General features: G+C 39.7%; 3 protein-coding genes across 10 annotated transcripts; 2 read left to right on the plus strand and 1 right to left on the minus strand.

Annotated features, from left to right (window-relative positions):
• Nucleotides 1-275: 275 nt before the first annotated feature.
• cd2bp2 (CD2 (cytoplasmic tail) binding protein 2) lies at nt 276-8108 on the minus strand. Of its 4 annotated transcripts, none has more exons than XM_081362344.1 (7): nt 7445-8108; nt 6721-6796; nt 6448-6580; nt 6044-6201; nt 5385-5961; nt 5052-5137; nt 276-564 (listed from the first exon to the last, which is right to left on the minus strand). In XM_081362344.1, exons 2-7 carry the CDS (start codon nt 6793-6795, stop codon nt 454-456), a joined length of 1140 nt encoding a protein of 379 aa, XP_081218470.1. In that variant the 5' UTR covers nt 6796; nt 7445-8108; the 3' UTR covers nt 276-453. The 4 variants fall into 4 exon arrangements, with proteins under 4 accessions (XP_081218470.1, XP_081218471.1, XP_081218468.1 ...); XM_081362345.1 differs by having other exon boundaries at nt 7053-7447; XM_081362342.1 differs by lacking the exon at nt 276-564 and adding an exon at nt 4494-4760 and having other exon boundaries at nt 7445-7572.
• On the plus strand, nt 7992-11289 carry pheta2 (PH domain containing endocytic trafficking adaptor 2). Of its 5 annotated transcripts, none has more exons than XM_081362567.1 (5): nt 7992-8231; nt 8329-8413; nt 8598-8707; nt 9717-10020; nt 10125-11289. In XM_081362567.1, exons 3-5 carry the CDS (start codon nt 8627-8629, stop codon nt 10586-10588), a joined length of 849 nt encoding a protein of 282 aa, XP_081218693.1. In that variant the 5' UTR covers nt 7992-8231; nt 8329-8413; nt 8598-8626; the 3' UTR covers nt 10589-11289. The 5 variants fall into 5 exon arrangements, with proteins under 5 accessions (XP_081218693.1, XP_081218691.1, XP_081218690.1 ...); XM_081362564.1 differs by having other exon boundaries at nt 8020-8231; nt 8329-8404; XM_081362565.1 differs by lacking the exon at nt 8329-8413.
• Nucleotides 11290-14668: 3379 nt separating this feature from the next.
• Nucleotides 14669-18233, plus strand: mylpfa (myosin light chain, phosphorylatable, fast skeletal muscle a). The gene is made up of 7 exons (XM_081362717.1): nt 14669-14737; nt 15516-15614; nt 16942-17017; nt 17100-17204; nt 17290-17368; nt 17458-17506; nt 17872-18233. Exons 1-7 carry the CDS (start codon nt 14735-14737, stop codon nt 17971-17973), a joined length of 513 nt encoding a protein of 170 aa, XP_081218843.1. The 5' UTR covers nt 14669-14734; the 3' UTR covers nt 17974-18233.
• The last annotated feature ends 3278 nt before the right edge of the window (nt 18234-21511 follow it).

Raw genomic sequence — 21511 nt, forward strand, 5'->3', positions numbered from 1 at the left:
ATTAAAAATGTGTAGCATCAACGTACTGGCCAATTAGGTTTCAGGAGGGAGAAATGCAACCAATAGAGATGCCATAAGCAGTCGTCTTTGTCCCAATGTAAACTTAAAAGCTCTCGTTGGTTTATTTAGAGTAGCTATATTGAATATCGTGAGTTGCAAAATAGCGGCGCCTTGTAAAACAAATTGGACACTGAAAATCCAATAAATGTGCTATTACAAAAGTGCATGAGACATGATAGCTATATAATATATGTTAAACACAACATTAGGTTGGATCCAGCCAGAAAAAAGTCTTTATTTTAAAACATCATGTATCAAACACAGGTGCACATACTAGTGTATGTGTGTACATAAGACAAAGACAATTACTGAAGAGTAAACTATTTTTCAGAGAAGCCCTCTCAGAAGGGCAGAAGAAATCAAATAAAATCAGTAACATGACTCATGGACAGATCATGTGTAAAGTTCAAAGTCTATTCTCTTTGAGTTGTAGAATGGGGCGCCTCCTTGGTCAATCCTTCTGCAGTATACTCCATCCTTGAAGTAGCCCTCATCCACCCAGTCCTGGAATAAAAGATACAGCAATATATAATACACTAACTACTCTTGTTCATAATACCTAAACTTTCACACACAAAAAAAGTGTCTGTCTTTAATATAATCAAAATCATTAGCCGCGTTTCAATTACCCTTCAAATTGCGCAAATTGAAAATACGCTCAATGGAAACTCCCATTTATCGCAAAAAAGTTTTTACGCTCGCATGAGGTGGTTTTTCAGGCAATTCGAAAAAGAAATATTTCGCAAAACTGCAATGGAAACAGTTTTTGCGCATTTACAGTCACCTGACTTAGAAGGAACGGTGTGTTTGGACAGAATACGAGATGGAGTTCTTTATTGAATTCATAAGACAAAAGAATGACGGGAATAATGAATTCTAAACCTCAAAGAAATGCCACAATCAAGACCTCGGAGCAGAAATAAGTGAGAAAAACACAGAAACACTTCATATGTGTCGCTATTAATGCTTGGTTAACATGCCTACGTTTCCTTCTATTAATAATAATAATAATAATAATAATAATTAAAGCTGCAAGCAGCGATGAAAAGGGCCCTCGCACCCCTGCCACCGCCACCCGGCGCCTTTAGGAAAGGCCTTAAAGGTGGTATCAGCGATTTCAGGCCCAAACATAAATGATCACATTCATCTAATATTTCGCTAGCTGCACGCCCCATAAGCATGCTGTCAAAAAAACGCGTCTCTCTAGGTAGCCTAGGCTCTGAGATCTGCACACAAAAACATCTGTTTTCAGTCTGTTTGGCCAAACAATCAAAACCCAAAATAAATAGTGTTCCAACCAATCATCGACAGGGGCGGGTGTTGTGAGGTTTTCGCGTGCAGCCGTCATAGCCGTGCACGAGCGCAAAACCTCACAACACCCGCCCCTGTCGATGATTGGTTGGAACACTATTTATTTTGGGTTTGAGTGATGTTGATACCAACTGTTTTTGTGTGCAGATCTCAGAGCCTAGGCTACCTAGAGAGACGCGGTTTTTTGACAGCATGCTTATGGGGCGTGCAGCTAGCGAAATATTAGATGAATGATCATTTATGTTTGAGCCTGAAATCGCTGATACCACCTTTAAGATTACACTCACCAAATTTGAAGAGGATCAGATCAAAACTGTGGGAGGAGTTTGTTAAAGTACAACATCAGGAAATGGCAAAAACTGCACAAAATCTGAGAGGAAGCTCAAAATAGCTCACTTCCTGTTGTGTTTAGGGCTATGCTCCAAGCGACTTTTTTGTAGGTATTGGGTCATTACATGTATGTACCAAATTTCATACCTGTACGTGAAACCAGGAGCTGGGGCAAAATGTAGGGGCAATAACTATGCCATTTTGCCCCACCCAATTTTAAAAACCATATCACACGTAAATTTTCACCACTTCTGAAGCGTGTGCAAAGTTTCATGATTTTTCGAGCACGTTTTGTATTTGCCACACTTCCTGCTACCAGCAGGTGGCGCTATTGCTATAACCAAATATGAGCATGGTCATGTGTTCAGGACAGGACTCTTATCAAACATGTGAAGTTTGGGGCAGATAGGCTCTATGCACGAACGCTGCTGACATATTTCCGGTAGGATCTCAGCCGGCGTCTTTACTTCCGCATAGCGCATTCTATAGGACAATTCACTTTAATAAAATTCATTTTCTCAGAAACGGAGACAACGATTTTACAAACTGATTCGCTAGTCGGATTTCGCGTGATATGAGAGAATACTCACCCTCAAAGTTGTCGATGTAGCTCGAAATTTTTAATTTAAAGAACTTCTCTTTCTTACTCATATTTGTGACAGTTAACTGCCTCACAATATTGTTTACATCATTCACGTTAACCGCTGGAAGTTCTTGTAAACAGAGAGTGTAATTTGCCATTATCTCCACCTAATGCAAAAACGGCTTCTGACGCAGCACCGGATGTAACTGGGCGGGCTGAGACAAAACGCGGAAGCGATCGTGCATAGAGCCTATTGGACATCGAATGCCTGAGTTACTGCAGGCTGTCTGTGGTTGCCTAGCAACATCGGAACTGCAAGCAACATTAATATTGAACTTATCTGATCATGCATATATCACCAAAAGGCCGAAATTGGGTGAACATTTGTCAGGCCCCCGAGGGCACATCCTTCAACGAAAACTCAAGATCTTCGCAATTTAACGTCGCAAAGGCCTTAAGATTACACTCACCAAATTTGAAGAGGATCAGATCAAAACTGTAGGAGGAGTTTGTTAAAGTACAACATCAGGAAATGGCAAAAACTGCACAAAATCTGAGAGGAAGCTCAAAATAGCTCACTTCCTGTTGTGTTTAGGGCTACGCTCCAAGAGACTTTTCTGTAGGTATTGGGTCATTACATGTATGTACCAAATTTCATACCGGTGCGTGAAACGTAGAGCCGGGGCAAAATGTGGGGGCATATTTACTGAATTTTGAAAACCATATCACACGTAAATTTTCACCACTCCTGAAGCGTGTGCAAAGTTTCATGAGTTTTCGAGCATGTTAAAGGGGTGGTTCGGGATTTTTGACATCGGACCTCATTTTTAAGTCAGCCTGGTTGTTATTCATCAGTGGAGACATTTTTTTTTAAAAATTATCCAGTCCTTATATTTGGATAGTTAGCCGATGCTAGGCTAGCGCGAGTCAAGGGTAGATGCGTTAGCCAGCCATTAAAAACCGTTTTACCCACTCCACAGTGCACCAAACGCAAATCAATTATAACACTAGACTATCGATGCAAATGTCCGTTGAGAGAATAATGTTAGAAATCAAACTTACCTTTCATCTCAATGATCCCAAAGGAACTAGTTTCTCAGCAGCTGCGGAATTTTACTTTGCTCCAGTTAGTAATGCGGCAAAAAGTAAACACAGAAAAGAAGCGCACTACAGTGTGTGTAGTACATGTGTGTACCGGCTCACTCGGTTGCCTAGGTAATCAATATCACTCCGCTGCTGCTGTAGACAAGGCTTATGATTACAGGGAACAAATTATAACTAATGGAATGTGATGAAAGGTAAATTTCTAACATTATTCTCTCAACGGACATTTGCATCGATAGTCTAGTGTTATAATTGATTTGCGTTTGGTGCACTGTGGAGTGGGTAAAACGTTTTTTTTATGGCTGGCTAACATCTACCCTTGACTCGCGCTAGCCTAGCATCGGCTAACTATCCAAATATAAGGACTGGATAATTTTTTTTTTTAAATGTCTCCACTGATGAATAACAACCAGGCTGACTTAAAAATGAGGTCCGATGTCAAAAATCCCGAACCACCCCTTTAAGGCCCTCTAAAAAGCGATTCACTTTGGAGAAGAAGAAGAAGAAGAAGAAGAAGAATAAACGGAGCAAAAACAATAGGGTCCTCTCACCATCGGTGCTCGGGCCCTAATAATAATAATAATAATGTCTACTGCGGTACGTGGCTGTGATATACATATAAACTTACCAATGTCTGTTGGCATGATTTTTGGAATGACTTATCGCGAGAGGAAAAAATTACTTTTAGTCGCATAACATCGGTTAATGGAAACGCCGTCATTTCGCAATAGTTTTTTATCGATATTTAGGAGGAAAAAAAGTTTTGCGCGAATCTTTAATGGAAACGCGGCTATTGTGACATTGTAACAAATGTAGGTAATACTGAATATTACTCAATGGTCATGTAATTTGTTTTGCCTGTCTACTACTCGCTGGTCACGTCATTGGTTAAAGGTATAGCGGAGGATCTTTCCAAATTTTAGATAAGAACCGCCCTCTCCACTTTTTGAAAAAATGCACATGCGCAACACTCTACTTGCTCCCGAGAGGGAACGCCTATTAAACTTGTGCGAGGTTCTCCTCGTGCACGCTCTGTTTACAAGTTGCTGTCGGCATCACTCATACAAGATTACTTTCCAAAAGAAGATTTGCACTTTTTCACCAAATAGCATGCCAAACTTTACCTGTCGAGTAGAAACTTCGCGACTGAGGCATCAGTGGGAAGCCCAACCTGTGTTTTCAGCGCACGCCATCGTGTGAAACAATCTCCCAAAAACACTCTGATCTTGTTTCTCTCTTCTGAGGCCTTTCTCTTCTTCTCATACAGTTCGTACAAACTTTTTCTCTTGCGACCCTCAGACATTTTCAAAGGACCCGGTGAAACGGCGAGCTTCAATGAATGGCTGAGCTCTAGCTCACCACACATAAACACCTGAAAGTGCGCATGCGCAGAAAGCGAAAACTAAGGGACGAGCACGTACGACGGCCTTACGTAAACATATCACCAGAATGATTGACACTTAGGTGGACCAATAGTTTACACTACCCACCCGGAAAAAGAAAATCCTCCGCTATACCTTTAAGCCAATGTCAGACGCTCTAAAAAACAGAGCAATATTGCATCTGCCACAGTTTTTACATTTTAATAGCAAATTTAATATAGATTAGAAATAAAGGAAAATTAGTTGTAAAAAATTATGCTAGTTTGGGTGTGTTTGCTTACCTGCATCTGTTGGCTGCTGAAGGGCCCATAGAGCTCAGAGTTTTCCTCATTGTCCCATTTGTACTCCCACATGACCTCATCACTCACTGGAGAGAAACATTGCTATTACTGAGGGATTAGCATGAATCAAATAATCATAAATGAAGAGTGACGGTAAAATTACAAACATGTTTAAAATGTAGTTTCCCTGATGTTGGATCAAGTTCATTTGTTTGCATCTGAACTAAACTAGATTATTTGTGACCGCGACAAATCATTTGCAACAAATACAGGTTCATTTAAGATTTATCTAGTTAGACCAAACCAAAAAAACATTCTTATCCAATCACTGACCTAAGCTGTTGTCTTTATCCTCGTCTTTTTCTGCACCATGCCTATCATCAATCTCATCAGCGAACATGTCCAGCTCTTCTTCTTCGTCTTTTTTATCCTCGAGCGTTTTGGCTGCCTTTCCTTGAGTCAACCCCTTCAGCTTGTAGGCCAGTTTTTCATACGTCTGCTGATAGATTTCAAACTCTCCAATCCCCACCAGTCTATCTGCCAACGCTGTCAGTTTGTCTAGTTTATCAGCGTCTCTGTTCAAAGTCTCTTTTTTTCCCTCCTCTCCTCCTCCTCTCAGTTTCCCTTTCTTCTTCTGTCCTCCAAGACCGCCGAGTCTTCTCAGAGCAGCAGCCACTGTTTCCCCAGGAAGCAGCAGCTGAATGATGGCTTCTGTGAGTTGATAATGGCTGTATGTAGCCAGAGGGTCTTCTGCTGGCACTTTCTCCTCCTCTACCTCTTCTTCCTCACTGTCTTTCTGCTGCTCCTCTCGTTTGATCTCCTCCTCTGCTTCATCTTCATCACCAACCCTTCTCTTACGCTTTGCTGCAAGGCCTTTCTTCTTTTTCACAGGTTGCTCTTTTATCTTAACCTGTGTGAGAAAAACATTGGAACTTTGAGCTTAAGCTTTGATTCCCAATTATTTATCAGAATTTATTGAATATAAAATGTACCCAGTCAATATTGTCCAGCCAGTTGTCCCTGATATCTTCCTCTTTGTTGACAAAATAGTTTCCCTCTGAATCAAAGTAACCCTCCTGCATTTCCTCATCGAGGTTAAAAGGGGTGATGCGTACCCCCTCATCATAGTCAATGGTTGCCATTTCCTGACCTGTAAACACAAAGAATGCGAAAGACAAATATTAAGTACTATTAATCATAACTAAAATACAAGCAACCTTGTGCTTCAAAATACTGCCATTTGTCAACCTTTTGCTCCATTCATTACATAAAAATTGTTCATGCATACATGTTCACATCCCAGAGCCTTATGAACAATTTAAAAGGAAGGATAGAAACCATTCTGCAATGCGCTTAATTTATTAGATAATCTGCATGAGAACAAATATTCACAGACCTTCCACGTCATCATTGGCAAGGATGTCATATTTGCTGGTATTTTCTCCATCCCCTTCTTCATCTTCCTCATCACTGTCCAATGAGTGTTTCTCCTTAAATCTGGATCCTGGGCCACTTACAACATCAACAATCTGTAAAAAGACATTGTATAAAGCAGAAAAGAGCATGGGCATTCACAATACTTTACAATCCCTTTAATCAGCATAACAACATGCATGGAAATAACAGGACACATAGTGTAATTAAATATAAAGAGTTATATGAGACCAACCTTTTTCTTTGGAACAACTTCTTCCAAAGTAATCTCCCCATCTCCATCCTCAAAGGTCACTTTCCTTTTCGACATGCTAAAAGAGGCATAAGACTCTACATCAGACAACACTGTGTTTTTGTTGTGTGTGTGTGTGTGTGTGTGTGTGTGTGTGTGTGTGTGTGTGTGTGTGTGTGTGTGTGTGTGTATGTACACGTCTAGTATACACGGTAAATATTTTATATTCTTAACAGGATGCTGGGACTCCATAACAGATTTAATTAATGAAACCTGTACATACTGTTTAAGATTTAAAAGCCAATAAAAGACACTTCATAAACAACCAAACTTACTGCAGTTGACTGGATTAGAAGACACTTGATTGCGCTCCTACACATACACTACATCTAATGAGATGTGTATAAAGTATAGGCTTAATTCCTTAATATCTACAAAACCTTACACAAACATGTATGGAATGCATTGGATTGGTGATCAAATGGGATTATTGCAAACAAAATTGAATAAAGTATCACATTTAATTGTTTAAAATGTTCAACACTGCAGAGCAATGCTTGAGCTAATGCTGCGAGCGTCCGTTCAGAGCGTGTGTGTGTCAGTTAGCTAACGTGTTCAAAAGTCATATAAAATTAATTTTAACTGGACTTAGACACACGCTTAGCGGACTGGTCAGCTATAAACCAATACTAATAAAGTGTAAAACACACGGTAGAATAATAGTTACCTGGATGTTATTCTCCCCGCTGCGCCATTCAAGCAAAACTAAAACCGGAACAACGTCATCCGTGTGATTCTGCTCGAGTCTCTATCGCCACCTACAGGAGAACCGGTGCGACTAATTCACTTCTGTGTGACCTCACGTCCATCACTTGATATGCTTGTTTTTTTTTTTACAACAATAACCTCCTGATTTACGTGTCCAGACGAGCAATTATTCTTCTGTTATTTTCAAACGAGAACATGATCATTCATTTGACTTTAAACAGTTCACTCTCTGGAAAGAGAAAAATATGATGCGCGTGTCTATGAAACTAAATACAGGAAAGTGCATTTAGGATGCAGAACAGCAGCGACTGTGTGCAAAAGCCACCTCTGTGCAAAGGCACAGTTCTGACATAATCTATCCAGTAAATATTTAATGAGAGCCTAAATTAGAAACATGAATCAATAATACGCAGTGGGTCTGTTTTTATTATTTATTAATAATTATTTACTTCCCCTATTATTTGCCCATGAGTAATATTTGTTGGGGATGTGAAAGCGCACATGCCACTGCAGTTTCACTATTAAGTCTAAAGAGAATAGGACATCGGCTTTTGTTACCAGGAAGTGGGTCGCGTTATTTATATTTCAACACTTAGAACACTGGCGCGAGAGCGCGCGCTGGTAACACGAAACTTAAATAATAATATTGGTCTTTGCCAGGATTGAGGCGCTTGGCCTTAAGTTATTTTTTTCCACTAAGGTCGTATGGATACCCTCGATAAATCACCGGAAAGGCATTGACAGAAGTAAGTTGGTGCACCTGACAAATACTGAGGCGGTCTGTCACAGTTCAGTTCACAATTCCTTTTCACCGTTTCTTTCCTTGTTTATCCTTTTACACAGCGTATAGAGATGCTTTAAGATGGATACATAATATTTACGTGGCAGTGCTTTGACTCCGCGTGAACCGGATAGACAGGTTGTTCACGTATGATTTAATGCTTACTCATGTTTAGATTTGCACGTTTCCTTTTTCTAAAAAAAATCCACTATTTATTTTATTTTTATTTTAATCTCCTTCTGCTTAAAATAATGACGATAGCCAATTCGATTTGTCCATGGGCTGTAATTTCTTTTGCTGACTGTAAGCTCGCTCCCTGTGCTCACGCTAGGACACGGCTGAACGCCAGGTGGCGTTGTAATGAAGATCCATGAGAAGATTCTAACCCATTACCTGTCCTGCACTTCGCCTGTAGATAAGGAGGGTTACCTCTACAAAAAGGTAAGGACCTGGATTTGTCAGTTTACCCAGATATTATTAAATTAACCTAGAATGCTACTTTGAAAAAGCTGACTCTAAACAGTAAAATGCAAAAAATATTTTTGAAACCATAAAATGCACTGGTGAGTGCTGTAACTACTTGAAACTGCCTAGTTGAACTACGAACTACATTATATCTGACACATCTAATCAGACGTTACCTTCAGGATCCTTGTATAGAGTCCCTTTAGAAAAAAAACAAATTTAAGTTTCCATTTGTTCTATTTCCCTGCTCAATTCAAATAGAAAAAGGTGCATGTTTAGGTTATTGTACATTTGAAATATTTATTCATGTTTAATGTACTGTGGTGTTTTGTATGCGCTTGTACTCCACTGTTGTAAAACACATTGCCCCCAAGGGTGACAATAAATGGTTAAAGTAAAAACGATGGTGGCAAGCAGGACTATATGATTTGATAAAGCTGCAGTCGGCAAGATTTTTTCGATTATATTCACTGAAACTGACACTATGCTCCGACAGAACAACATAAAAAAAAAGAAACCGGGCTTCTACCTCCACCTAGAGCCTGTTATTTGTTTTGCAAAAATAATATATTATTTCCAGTTCTTCTGGTCCAACCGGTGCAGGGCTGTGTGAGATCTGACTGTCAATCACAGTTCGTGCACACGCCACAGATATCATTTCTGTGTATAATATTATATTCATATATAATATATTGATGCCAATATTTCTGAACAGACTAAAAATAAACCACCTCACTACCTGTAAATGGCACTACTGGAGAAACAAGGCTGTGACACTTATCATTTGATAGACACGTATTAAAAGCATGCCATTGGCCTATTTCTTAATTATTGACACTAAGAAGTCTATCTGTCTTCTGTGCATTACAGAAATGTTTCACATTTCCACTCTAGAATCATTTTCTTTCTCTTTAAACAATTCGTAATTGAAATGACTTCCTTGTCCTACCTGTGTCTGAACTATTACCACATTTCTTTTCCACAGAGAGAGAGGAACACCACTTACCTGCGCCGCTGGTTTGTGTTGAAGGGGAATCTGTTGTTTTATCAGGAGCGTCCAGGCGATCGTAGCCTGTTGGGTGTGATTGTTCTGGAGGGCTGCATGGTGCAGGCATGTGAGACGGACGGTCAGTTCTGTTTCTCTTTGGTGTTCACCGGACCAGGCCTCCGCACTTATAGACTAGCCGCTGAGGATCATCACAGCCAGGAGAGCTGGATCGGCGCTCTGTTCTGCGCTAGCCACATCTACCTTTCTATGATTGTCAGAGACCTGGAGAGACGTTACCAAGGTGTGTTTATGTGCTTGCATACTGTATGTGTTTTGTGTGGCTGTATTAGCTTGAATCCAATCATCTCGTCTAAATGAAATTTGTTTATGCTCTCAATAAAACAGAAGCTAGAAGAGACAAAGGCCTCTGTGATTCCATCCAGACCTCAGCAGAGACTTCTACATCCAATAAGATAATGGCTTCCTGGAATACAGGACAACCCTATTTCGTACATGGGACTTCCATAGTGCCCAGAGATGGGCGAAGCTACAGCGCTAGTTCAGCACCACCCCCATCTATGCCGAGCAGACCCATCAGCTACAGTCTTCATGCCCCTCCTGTTCAATTAAAAACTACCAGTAAGAGATCTCCAAAGCTCTGGCCCAAGAGAAATGCCCACGTCACCCCCTTAAATGGTCCGGCACCATCTTACGGGGAGTGGCCAGTTGTGGGCTTTGATCCTCTGGAAGAATTTAGCAAACTGCATGAGTACTATGGAAATGAGATTAAGCAACTAAGAGCTAACTGGCTGAAGAAGAAGCGTGAGGAAGTGGGATACGTTGAGGAGGACCTCATTGACCTTGGCTAGAGTGACCTCTGTTGGTTTGAGCAGATGCATATTCATATGCATGCGTTTAGGTTGTCATCAAAATAGTAAATCCTGTTCTAAAACAGTGGATTAATGAATGTATTAAGGATTCATGAAATGTATTACTGAAGAATCCTGCTGTCTGTTTAATTTTATGTTGAAGGTATGTAGATTAGCACTGACTTCTGATCTTGATGGCATTTCTGGTAAAAGGTTTCTCATTTCCTCTCTGTGGTCAGCCTATACGTCTCAGCCCCCATCTCAGCCTAGTTCCTTCTTGCTTCAACTGTCATTAAAAACAGACCCAAATCACAAGTAGTTTTACAGCCAGCATTTATGTGCGGACATAACTGCAAAAATTAATATTGCAATTCAAAAACTGTCAAATGAGGTCAGATGTCATGCATGTTTCGTGAAGGGATTGAGTATTTGCTTTATTTAAGATTACATGCTAGTTGTAGAGATCTATAACAATGATTAATATGTAATTTCTTGTTACATCTTCTAAATTATGTACTGTGGGAGCCTAAATTAAAGTAATTGAATTGTGTATGTAATAGGTCAGGATTTGTACTCAATGTTCATCTTTTATTTGACAGAAGGATGTAAATTAACTTGTGTGATTTTCTAAAGAATAAGTGACTGTTAAGTTCTGCCTTACAAAACCTGTTTCACTCAGTTCAGGAGGTTTCACAAACAAACTGAAATACACGCCCTGTCTGCTCTTCCTCTTTCTCATCACCTCAGTTCTCTGGGGATGTAGATGTGCCTTCTTCTTTTTGTTTTTAGTTTATTTTACACATTTGGAACAGTCAACACATTATTTAATAGTAATAGGTTTTATAGGTGTGACAGTCATATCAGTCAATATTTAAAAATAAACTGTACAGTTTGTATGCATTAATCTTTTCTGAGGTGCAGAGGGTTAGAGGGTTAATAGAGGGCACTGCACCTCACTAGTACTACTACCTACTGTACATTTAGTGTGAGAAAACTGATGTTTTATTATATAATGCCCCAAATTATATATATATATATATATATATATAATAGAAGTAATTTTAGATGTGTTAAACTTTTTATATATTCAGTTTCTATATGAACTGCTTCCACAACACATTGTCTTAAATTAATATAGATCCATTTTGTTATAGTATTTATTTTAATGATAATTTGTTGACAGATTAATTTAATGCAATGTTTTTAGTATCAATCCTCTGATGTAAATTATAATAAATTCTGTAAAGATCTGTTTTAACATTTTGAGTGTATTTCAACACTGCATCACAGCAGCAATAAGGACACTTTAAATCAGTGGTTGTTCAGTTTGAGTGTTAATATCAATTTTATTGTACTTCATTCAACTACATACATATTTATATACACACACACACACACACACATATATACATATACATATATATATGTATATATATATATATATATATATATATATATATATATATATAATTGTCAATGTGGGAAAATTAATCTTTTACTATATGGTATGTAATACAAACATTCAGTATAGGCAGATATTGTGGTTAGTGTAATGACTAATAAAATCACAACAGGTTATGAAGATTTATGGAGATTCTGTAGCATAAGAGCTCTACTAACAGAAACAAAATTACCAACGCCTTCAGTGTTGGATGCAACATGAAGATCCTCTGCACACTGCAGGCCTGAGGTATGTTTAACCCTATAGCGATGGCAGACATCCCAAGTCTCCCGGAAGTTCCGGGAGTCTCCCGCATATTGATAGCGGCTCCCTGATGCCCGCAAATCAGTTAAAATCTCCCGAAAGCAAGAGCGCGCAAGCGTAGCGCGCGCACGGCAGAGAGAGGGAGCGAGAGACCTTGCGTGTGTGCGCTAGTGTGCGTGTGTGCCTCGGGATTTTATCTCTACTCTCGAACCGAATTAATCAGAACCCCCCCCCCCCCCCCCCAGTTGGAGATTTCTCGAACCGAATTATTCATAATCGAATCGCACCCGCACCCCCCCCCCGTTGGAAATTTCTTGACTCCCGGAAATGACTTTGTGCAGGTTGGGATGTCTGCGATGGTGTGGCATATTTAACCTCATCCGGATTCCAGTCATCTCTGTCATGATAAACAGCTTTGAAGAAACGTATCAGATCATGTTACACATAACTCTTACTGTACGTATAGACATGTAAACTTTGACAGGCTATAAACAAAACAAAGATGAGTAACACAGTGACCTACAGGCCAGCCTATGAAGATACTAAATCACAGATGTGTACAACCATATCAGTCATAAAGCGGACATACTTAACAAGCCTAAACTGAAGACCTAAATCATAAAATAAAATGAAATGACATAAAATATCTCAAATCAAGGTCCACACATCCTCTGACCCAGAAACCTCCTTCCCTCCTCGTCACTCTCTCTCTCACACACACACACTTTGAAAGCTGTTCCACCATATATAGTTATATGAGGGGTGTGTTAATATAGCATTGGCTATACATATCTAATTTGAGAACTTGTCTAATCATTAAGCTGCATCAATGATTCAATTATTAGTTATCAATGTTACCTTAAACTTAAACTTCAAACCCCATTACTAAATACAATAGATGCATATACACAATCCAATAAATATACACATACTATATATATATACTGTATATATATATATATATATATACATATATATATATATACAGTTATTTACAGGAAATGCAGAAAAATTTAATACTTTGTGTATATGTATGCATTTCCTTTTCAAGATCATTATTAATGAACAATTTTGTAATTTAGAATAATTTTGTTATAATTATATGTAATCATTTAATGCGAATGTATATATTGGAAATCATTGGTAATCAATAGTAATGAATTTGTCAAATCAAAATTTATCAAGGACACAAATGCACTACTTACATGACTTTGATTTTAAAACAATTAAAATTCATCTCATAAAAATGCTGCATAAATATTTACAGCTGCGCTATTCTATTAGAAAAGATTGCTGAAACAGAACAATGAAAGATCTAGGCGAGATCTAGATACGGGAACACAAGTAAAGGACAGACTCACAAGATATCAAATTAATCTAAAAGAGGAAAGGAACGTACAACAAACTGTGGAGAGGTCGAGGAAATGACTGATGGATTAAACAGAGAAGAAAAGGCAAGCACAAGAAGCAGACAAGTTTGTTGTGCTATTTTGGTCGCTCTCAGCTGTCCATTGCCCCCGCCTTCCCAAAAGAACCTGTTTTAAGCCTCTCTTCATGTGTGCCCTACCAACCCCTCACTGGACTGCATTGTGCTGATCATCTCAGACTAAAAGAAAAGAGCCTAATTATGTGCCCTTTCACAGAGCAGCTTCCCCTTTGCCACCACAAAGTGCACCTCAAAGTGACTGTAGAGTGTCCAAGTGAGGTCAAAGAGCGCCAAGGAGAGAGAGTGCTGAATATAGCCATGGCCATGAGGCAGGGGGAGGCAGGGGGACATGGGCCCAAATCTTATGGCATCACTATACTAGGAAAGGCATTAAAACCCTATTTTCAATTAGGGCTGACATGGAAAGAGGCGATGGGAAGGGTTGTGATTTGACGCCAGAACTGCCTCTTATAAATCAGATGTGGGCGTGTACACAAGTTTATCATTGGCTCAAAAAATCTCTGGATTTAAATCAATCATATCTATTATTGCAATCTCCCAATATTGATCTGCCGCTAAACTAAATAGAGTGGTGGGAGTTGTGTCCTCCTCAGTGTCTATGGTTACAGCTCATTCATTTCAAACTGACTTATGAGATTGGGTGAAGCTCAAACAGTCCCTTACGTCTCCATGTCCTTATTAGTCTACGTGAGACAAGCAGACTGCAGCCACTAGTATCAGATTCATCCCATTCCAAGACTCTAATAGCTATTTCTAAGCACTGTAAGATGATAGTGCATCCCACCCTGTGTTCCTTCATCACTTTCCCCCTACCTCATCTCTCTCCCCTTTCATAGTTTCCCTCTTTCTGTCTGCTGTTTCCCAAGCCACACTTAAGGTTGGATCTATAATTAGCAAGGGGCCTTCGGCAGTATAAAAGGCTCTCGGGAACAGGTCACTACGCGGCTTCAGTCTTCACTTCTTGAGCTTCTTAGACTTCACACACCGTCCCAGCATGGTGAGTAACCAGTACCTTAGCTGTTACCTGGCCACACCATCTAGGTGGACACATAGGAACCAAGGACATAAAGCCTCACTCTCGGCAGGGTCACGTGGAGGAGAGCTCGCGTTTTGAATCAGCGTCTGATTCTTGGATAATTGAACTCTGGACTTACAATACCTTTAACAGGATGTGATAAATTGGGCACTTTTTCTGAACCTGCGTTACTGGAACCAGGAAGTTAATGCTTAAGCTGCAGAACTAAGTGGTTTTGCTTTCACTTCCCATAAAATGCAGTTTTTTGTAATTTATTAAAAAGTTATTGAGTGGACAGAGATTATATGTTTGTATATAGAAAGTTGTAAGTTTCAGAAAGCATAATGCTAATGTACTAATGTAAAGGTACTTTGGATCAAATTCAATACAGAATCCAATCCACCAGTTTCCAGTAGCTGATGCCCTTGGAGATACAAAAATACTGAATACAGTGTCAATAATCATTGCAAACTTATGCAAAGATAATTTTTTGGATGTAGGCTATATCACTCATATAAATCTGCTTCATTAGTATGTAGCTTTTCATACTGTTTTATTATCAATAAATGTGTTCAAATGTCTTATGAATGAGAGTCTGGTGTCTCTAAGCTCTGTGTGGCACTGCTATGTGAGTGTCTAATTTTCTGCTTTTCAAATTATGTTGATATGGATTATTGTCAAAAATTAGCACTACATCTATTCTATTTGCATGTACTGCAAAAACTTTCTTCTTATTATATATTTTATTTTGCATATGTAGGCACCCAAGAAGGCTAAGAGGAGGGCAGGAGGAGGAGGAGAGGGTTCCTCCAACGTCTTCTCCATGTTTGAGCAGAGCCAGATTCAGGAGTACAAGGAGGTAAATATTTTTTCAGATCTTCTTGTTAAAACAACAAGCACACTAATTCAACCATGTCAGATACGTTGGTACTTAACAAACATCATATTTTGAGAACATTATGTGTTGTTTTAGAAGTTGCATTATTTCACTTTATTGTGGATTATCAAAGTGGAATGAGTTTGATGGGGGTAAATTTTAGTATACATCAGTTCAATGCAATAAATTACCACTGTGATTTGTCACAGACGTTGCTTTATAACAGGCCTTTTAATGCTAATATGATCAAAGGCTAATTTTTTGTAACCCCTACTAAGAGAACGGTCGAACCATATCTATATTAAGGCTTGTATAGTATCGCAAATGCACAGAGTCAACAGATCGTCTTATTCTAGTCATTTTGTCTTGTCTGCTAATTTATATATACTGTATATATATAGATATAGATATATATATATATATATATATATATATATATATATAAATGCCAGAGCCTTCCTCTCCACTGCCCTCCCATCTGTCAGACACTATTCCGATACCAATGGGACAGCAGCTGAAGATCACAGTGCATGCCAGAGAGACAGAAAGAAAGAAAAGAATGTGAAATATTAGACAAGATAAAAGAGAATAAGATTAATGGATAAAAGTAATAAATAACAGCCCTCTATCTTGGACTCAAATGAAAGTGTGAGTAAAAAAAAAAAAACCCTATTGTTAATAAGTTTCATGTTTTAGGGCGCTTGAAGTGGTTGGCAAGAAAAAAAAACAGAAAGTGGACTCAGAAATTACATATAATTCACACACAAAATAAAACCTGGAGAAAATTTGATATTTAAAAGTAGTTGTCTCTAGTTATGGGTCTCAAACATGATTAATCTGAATTAGCATGATTATCTCGAACACTAAGTAGGAGAGTATGTGAGCACATGCTAAAAGGACTGGAATTAGCGTCAGGCTAGTGTGCGATTGAGCTAAGTAAGGATATGAAATGGTTCGAGTAGTTTATTAGTAAGTGATACAGCCTTCTCAAGTTCCTCTTCAGGAATGTCTGACATTACAGTTGGGATTGACTTAGCACGTCTCCCAGATGGAAAGAAGGATCAGTGAGGGTCTCCGTGGGGGCCGGGTGGAAGCAGCAGCTGCCGTTAAGCATTCAAGCCCCTTCTTGAGTTTCACGTGATTCAGAAGGACATTTTTAACACTGTCAGGCAAGAAAGAAAGCCCGCAAGGGGAAGATCTCCTGATACGACTCGTTAGTCATTGGTTTGCAACTGTCAGCAGCCTCATTTTTCGTCACCACCTACTCCTGTAACAATGTTCTTGTCTTTTTTCTGTCCTGCACACATAGGCTTTCACAATCATTGACCAGAACAGGGACGGTATCATCAGCAAAGACGACCTTAGGGACGTGTTGGCCTCATTGGGTGCGTTTATGATTTGTGTCAGTCGTGTACTTTGTAAATACATCCATGAGTCTGTGCTGAACGTCCTCATCTCTCTCTATAGGTCAGCTGAACGTGAAGAATGAGGAGTTGGAGGCAATGATCAAGGAAGCCAGCGGCCCAATCAACTTCACCGTTTTCCTCACCATGTTTGGAGAGAAGCTGAAGGGTATGCAAAAGTCCCTTTTTCTGTTCATTTTCCCTTTGGTTTTCCAATCATTCAGTTAGTGTAATTCACTCTGTGTCTCTGAAAGGTGCTGACCCCGAAGACGTCATTGTGTCCGCCTTCAAGGTGCTGGACCCAGAGGGCACTGGCAGCATCAAGAAGGAATTGTGAGACTATATTCACTGACATTTTATTCCCATGCAGAAAAAAAAGAAAAAGTCCCTATCTGACTGCTACTCTTTCTCTTTCATTCCAGCCTCGCGGAGCTTCTGACCACTCAGTGCGACAGGTTCTCTGCAGAGGAGGTGAGATCAGATGTTGCTCATCTTTAGAAGTTTAATTTTCTAAATGCAGGTTATCTTATTGTAGATTATTCACCCATGTATATGTTTTATTTTTAAAGTTCTTTTTTAACTTAAATAAATTATCATTTTTAATCAAAACATCATTCTCTCTGATGAGATATGCAGGACTTCAGATCTGCCAAATCTGATCCTACATTTTTTTTCAAGTTTCGCTCGGATGTATGGAAAATCCGTGACAATTTAGAAAACAGATCTGTTGCTACTTGAGTTTCATCGCAACTTTAATCTATTTTCCTAGATTAGTTAGAGTCTAGAGTCACTTTAATGTATGTTTAATCCTAGATTCTTTGTTCTTCCTCCTTTAGATGAAGAATCTGTTTGCCGCCTTCCCCCCAGATGTGGCTGGCAATGTTGACTACAAGAACATCTGCTACGTCATCACACACGGAGAGGAGAAGGAGGAGTAAACGGCTGTGGAGACAAGACAGAAAATAAAAGAGATGAACGTGTTTCTCTCTCTGCTTTACTCACCCAGGCTGTTCTTGTCCTCCTTCTCTTTGTGTTTCTTCCTCCCTTCCCATCATCTTTGTTACTTTCAAGCACTTACTCTCTCCATCTCTCCAAAGAGGCTGAATTGGGAGGGTGGAGAGGCTCATGACCACAGTGTCTGTCAAGTGGGGGCATGGGATTGTTTTCAATAAAATGAACATGATTTCTATATCTCTCACATACTCTCTCTTTCTCTCTGTTTCTCACTCATTACCCATGACCACCTCTCTTTCATTACAATCAAGCATGCATGAAAGCTGCTGCATTTTACGCTGCTGTCTGGAGGGTTGAAATGAAGGCATCTATAGCTTTGGGCTGAAATACCTCTCTAGATAGATGTGGAAGATAGCTCACTCTGGGGGGTAAAGAAGCAAGATGGAGTGATCTCGCTCTATAATAGAGGAACCAATCATCATTCTCGTTTCTTTCCCTGATGGTTGACTAAAAAAAAGAGAAAATGAGGGTTTTGTACCGAGAGAGTTGGGCCTCCTTAAAGCGATGCCAAGCTTATCACGGAGGGAGTGAGAGAGACAGACCATCCAAGGAAGAGAGGAGAGAGGGGACTGAAAGAAAACATATCCTCTTCACTCCCCCTCTCCCCTCCTCTTCACTATTTCTCTGTCCATGTTTTTTTTTTTTTATCTATCCTTTTGCTTTCTGCATCTGGGCCTGCTTTGCTCTGTCAGAAACTCCTCTGTAACCAATAAAAGACACAAACTGTGAATAAAACATCTTTTTGTACTGCTATGTCTGCTGGCTGTGTGTGATAGCTGGGAAGAAACTAGACTAGTCTGTTTTAGGTTCATACTGTGAGATAGGGAAGGCTGCATAAGACTGCAGTATAATGATGCAGTAAACCACAAGGGTGAACAGCGCCACCTGCTGGACAATGATAGTCCTACAACGGCAATGATAAAAGAGCTGCTACATTCAACCTCCTCTTAAGTCGAAAGGGTTTAATGTTTTAAGCATTAATTGCCTGTTTTCTAATTATTAAAACAGCAAAAAGCAGAAAAACACATCTAGCTGAAGAGCACTTGCTTTGGTTTAAAACTGTGAATGTCCAATTTAACATTTAATCCATAACAAAACTAAACGTCGAGGTGATGTATGGAACAGTTCACCCAATAGAGATTTTCTTTTGCATTCTCTCTGAGCATATTTATTTATTTATTTGTTATGAGTGTAAAAAGTGGGACATTGCACACAGTAGGCTATAGGCCGGTTCAATTCCTCACTTCTTTCAATTCTTTGTTTTACTATTAAAGAAAGACCGAATGAACTTGTTCACCTAATCTCATCGTGACCACAGTATATAAAGCAGGGTTCACCAATCTCGGTCCTGGAGGGCCGCTGTCCTGCAGAGTTTAGCTCCAACCCCAATTAAACACACCTGAACCAGCGAATCAAGGCCTCACTAGCCATACTAGAAACTTTCAAACAGGTGTGTTGGAGCTGGTTGGAGCTAAACTCTGCAGGACAGCGGCCCTCCAGGACCGAGATTGGTGAACCCTGATATAAAGGTATATAAAGGCTCCCCCTCTCTGAATGTAATTTGGGCGTAATAGGTGGAACTAGAATATCCAACCACACCCTAACCGTACCCAGAACTGAACCCGTGACATCAGAGAGGTGGAGCTGTGCGTCATTTGACTCTGAGTCTGCAGTGAGCACAACTTGGAGAAAAAAAAAAAAAAAAAAAAAACCAATAACACTTGAAAAGTGGAGAACCATAGTGTTTCAAACAAAAGCATTAAAAACATTGTTTATTTCTTGGAATACCAAATCAATGATTGTAGCACTAGTAAAAAATCAGTTTTTCAGTGTAGCCCACACTTTCCACACGTTTACTATAGATAGGCCTAGATAGATTCATGGCGATTTTTCTTTCAGAATTATCAACCTTTGGAATCAATTATTTTTGGAATCTATAGGCTTGTTTGAGATGAGCAAAATCTGCGCAGAATCGATCACCGGTGATCAGCGCGAGATGCATGCCGGTTAGAAATGTGTCCGAGTGCGGTCCGCCTTGCTCTGATGTCATGCTGACGTATGTCAAAAATCTCTCGCGAGCGCAAGGCGCACCTGTCGGATTCTGCAGTCGCGCGCAGTTGCTCTCCACCGACTGTGCTGATCAAAAGCATGATGGGAAACGACTTGCTGACGACACAGCTTAATGCTCATTGGTTTAAACAACCGTGATGTATTTGTTCTCTTTTAAAATGTTTGATTTTAAAACTCTGATATCATGTTTTATGTGTATACGTTATGTGTGAATATTCCCAAACTATCTGACAGTGCGATCTCTTTGGGTTATGCAGTTTAATTTTTATAAAAATAAAATAAAAAATAAAAACACATATGTCTGTATTAAAGAAAAAATGATTGATAAACATGTATTTAGAATGGAATTAAATAACAAGTACTTTGGGTGTCTTGTTCATTTTATTTATTTCCATATAAAAGCAACAGAACTTGAATTACATCCAGTTTATTAGCAACACTGTGCACGAGCGTGAATCCCGTGAATCCCGCGATATCCATCTTTGATCTCACAGGTGTCAGATCCACTGCGAGAAGAGAGATCTGTCCGGCTTGCCTGCGCTTTTTTCACTCCTCCTCTCACTGCAGCCGCCTACTCTCGACTACATTTCAGGCGAGGCAAGGCGCATCTCAAACAAGCCTTATCTCTCTTACCCTCATTTGACCGAAACAAACACTATAGGTGTGTTCGACATCGGCTGCGGCTGCGGCTGGATGCACCCGATCTGCGAGAGTAGCCGCGTGCAGGCGGGGAGGAGCTGCAAACGGAGACGTGAAGTCGGACACTTTAGGCTTGTTCGACTTCATGCAGCTCTGCGCAGACCGATCGGCGGCTGACTTGAAGCAGTGCATGCCGGTTAGAAATTTTGTCCGACTTGATCCAGCGCCGACGCCACGTGACTGTGACATATGCCATCAAAGTACCGCGAGACCGATTCGAGAGTAGCCGGAGAACTCAGCCAGCGCAGCTTCTCAAGAGCGGCTGCACTGGGCTTCACGAGGGCTGATGACGACACAGCTGTTCCACGATTGGTCAGATCCATTGCATGACAACGATCACGTGTGTTTCGTGTTTATTCAAACACCTTTAGTTCCTCTAAAGCGCACAAATCAGTTTTTTATAACAGTAAACACTCTTTTCATGTAGTTGCGATGTTATATTGTGTCATGTTTATCAAAATAAAACTGATTAAAAAACGTAGACTCCACTTCATTGATAGTAGCTTATGTTGAAGGTTGAACTTTATTCTTGTTCAAACAGACGCTGTGTGAAGAAGCAGTATATAAAGTATTGAATGAAAATGTCTCTGAAACATTATTTGGCAAATATTGCATTTATTTCACTTCAGCTGTGGTAAAGTATGCAAACACCACGTGAGCGGTCACTACGGGAACCAGAAAGTGTCCGACTTC

The sequence above is a fragment of the Scardinius erythrophthalmus genome (genome assembly GCF_964197995.2).
Source record: "Scardinius erythrophthalmus genome assembly, chromosome: 1".
NCBI lineage: Eukaryota > Metazoa > Chordata > Actinopteri > Cypriniformes > Leuciscidae > Scardinius > Scardinius erythrophthalmus.

Bases quoted from the DNA above. Each gene is read 5' to 3' on its own strand.
- pheta2 (XM_081362567.1), top strand. From the start codon at position 8,627: ATGAAGATCCATGAGAAGATTCTAACCCATTACCTGTCCTGCACTTCG. The intron at 8,708-9,716 runs GTAAGGACCTGG...TCTTTTCCACAG, and splicing joins AGGGTTACCTCTACAAAAAG to AGAGAGAGGAACACCACTTA. The intron at 10,021-10,124 runs GTGTGTTTATGT...TCAATAAAACAG, and splicing joins CCTGGAGAGACGTTACCAAG to AAGCTAGAAGAGACAAAGGC.
- cd2bp2 (XM_081362342.1), bottom strand. From the start codon at position 6,795: ATGTCGAAAAGGAAAGTGACCTTTGAGGATGGAGATGGGGAGATTACT. The intron at 6,581-6,720 runs GTTGGTCTCATA...GTCTTTTTACAG, and splicing joins AAGTTGTTCCAAAGAAAAAG to ATTGTTGATGTTGTAAGTGG. The intron at 5,138-5,384 runs GTCAGTGATTGG...GTTTCTCTCCAG, and splicing joins GGATAAAGACAACAGCTTAG to TGAGTGATGAGGTCATGTGG.
- mylpfa (XM_081362717.1), top strand. The intron at 15,615-16,941 runs GTAAATATTTTT...CTGCACACATAG, and splicing joins AGATTCAGGAGTACAAGGAG to GCTTTCACAATCATTGACCA. The intron at 17,205-17,289 runs GTATGCAAAAGT...TGTCTCTGAAAG, and splicing joins GTTTGGAGAGAAGCTGAAGG to GTGCTGACCCCGAAGACGTC.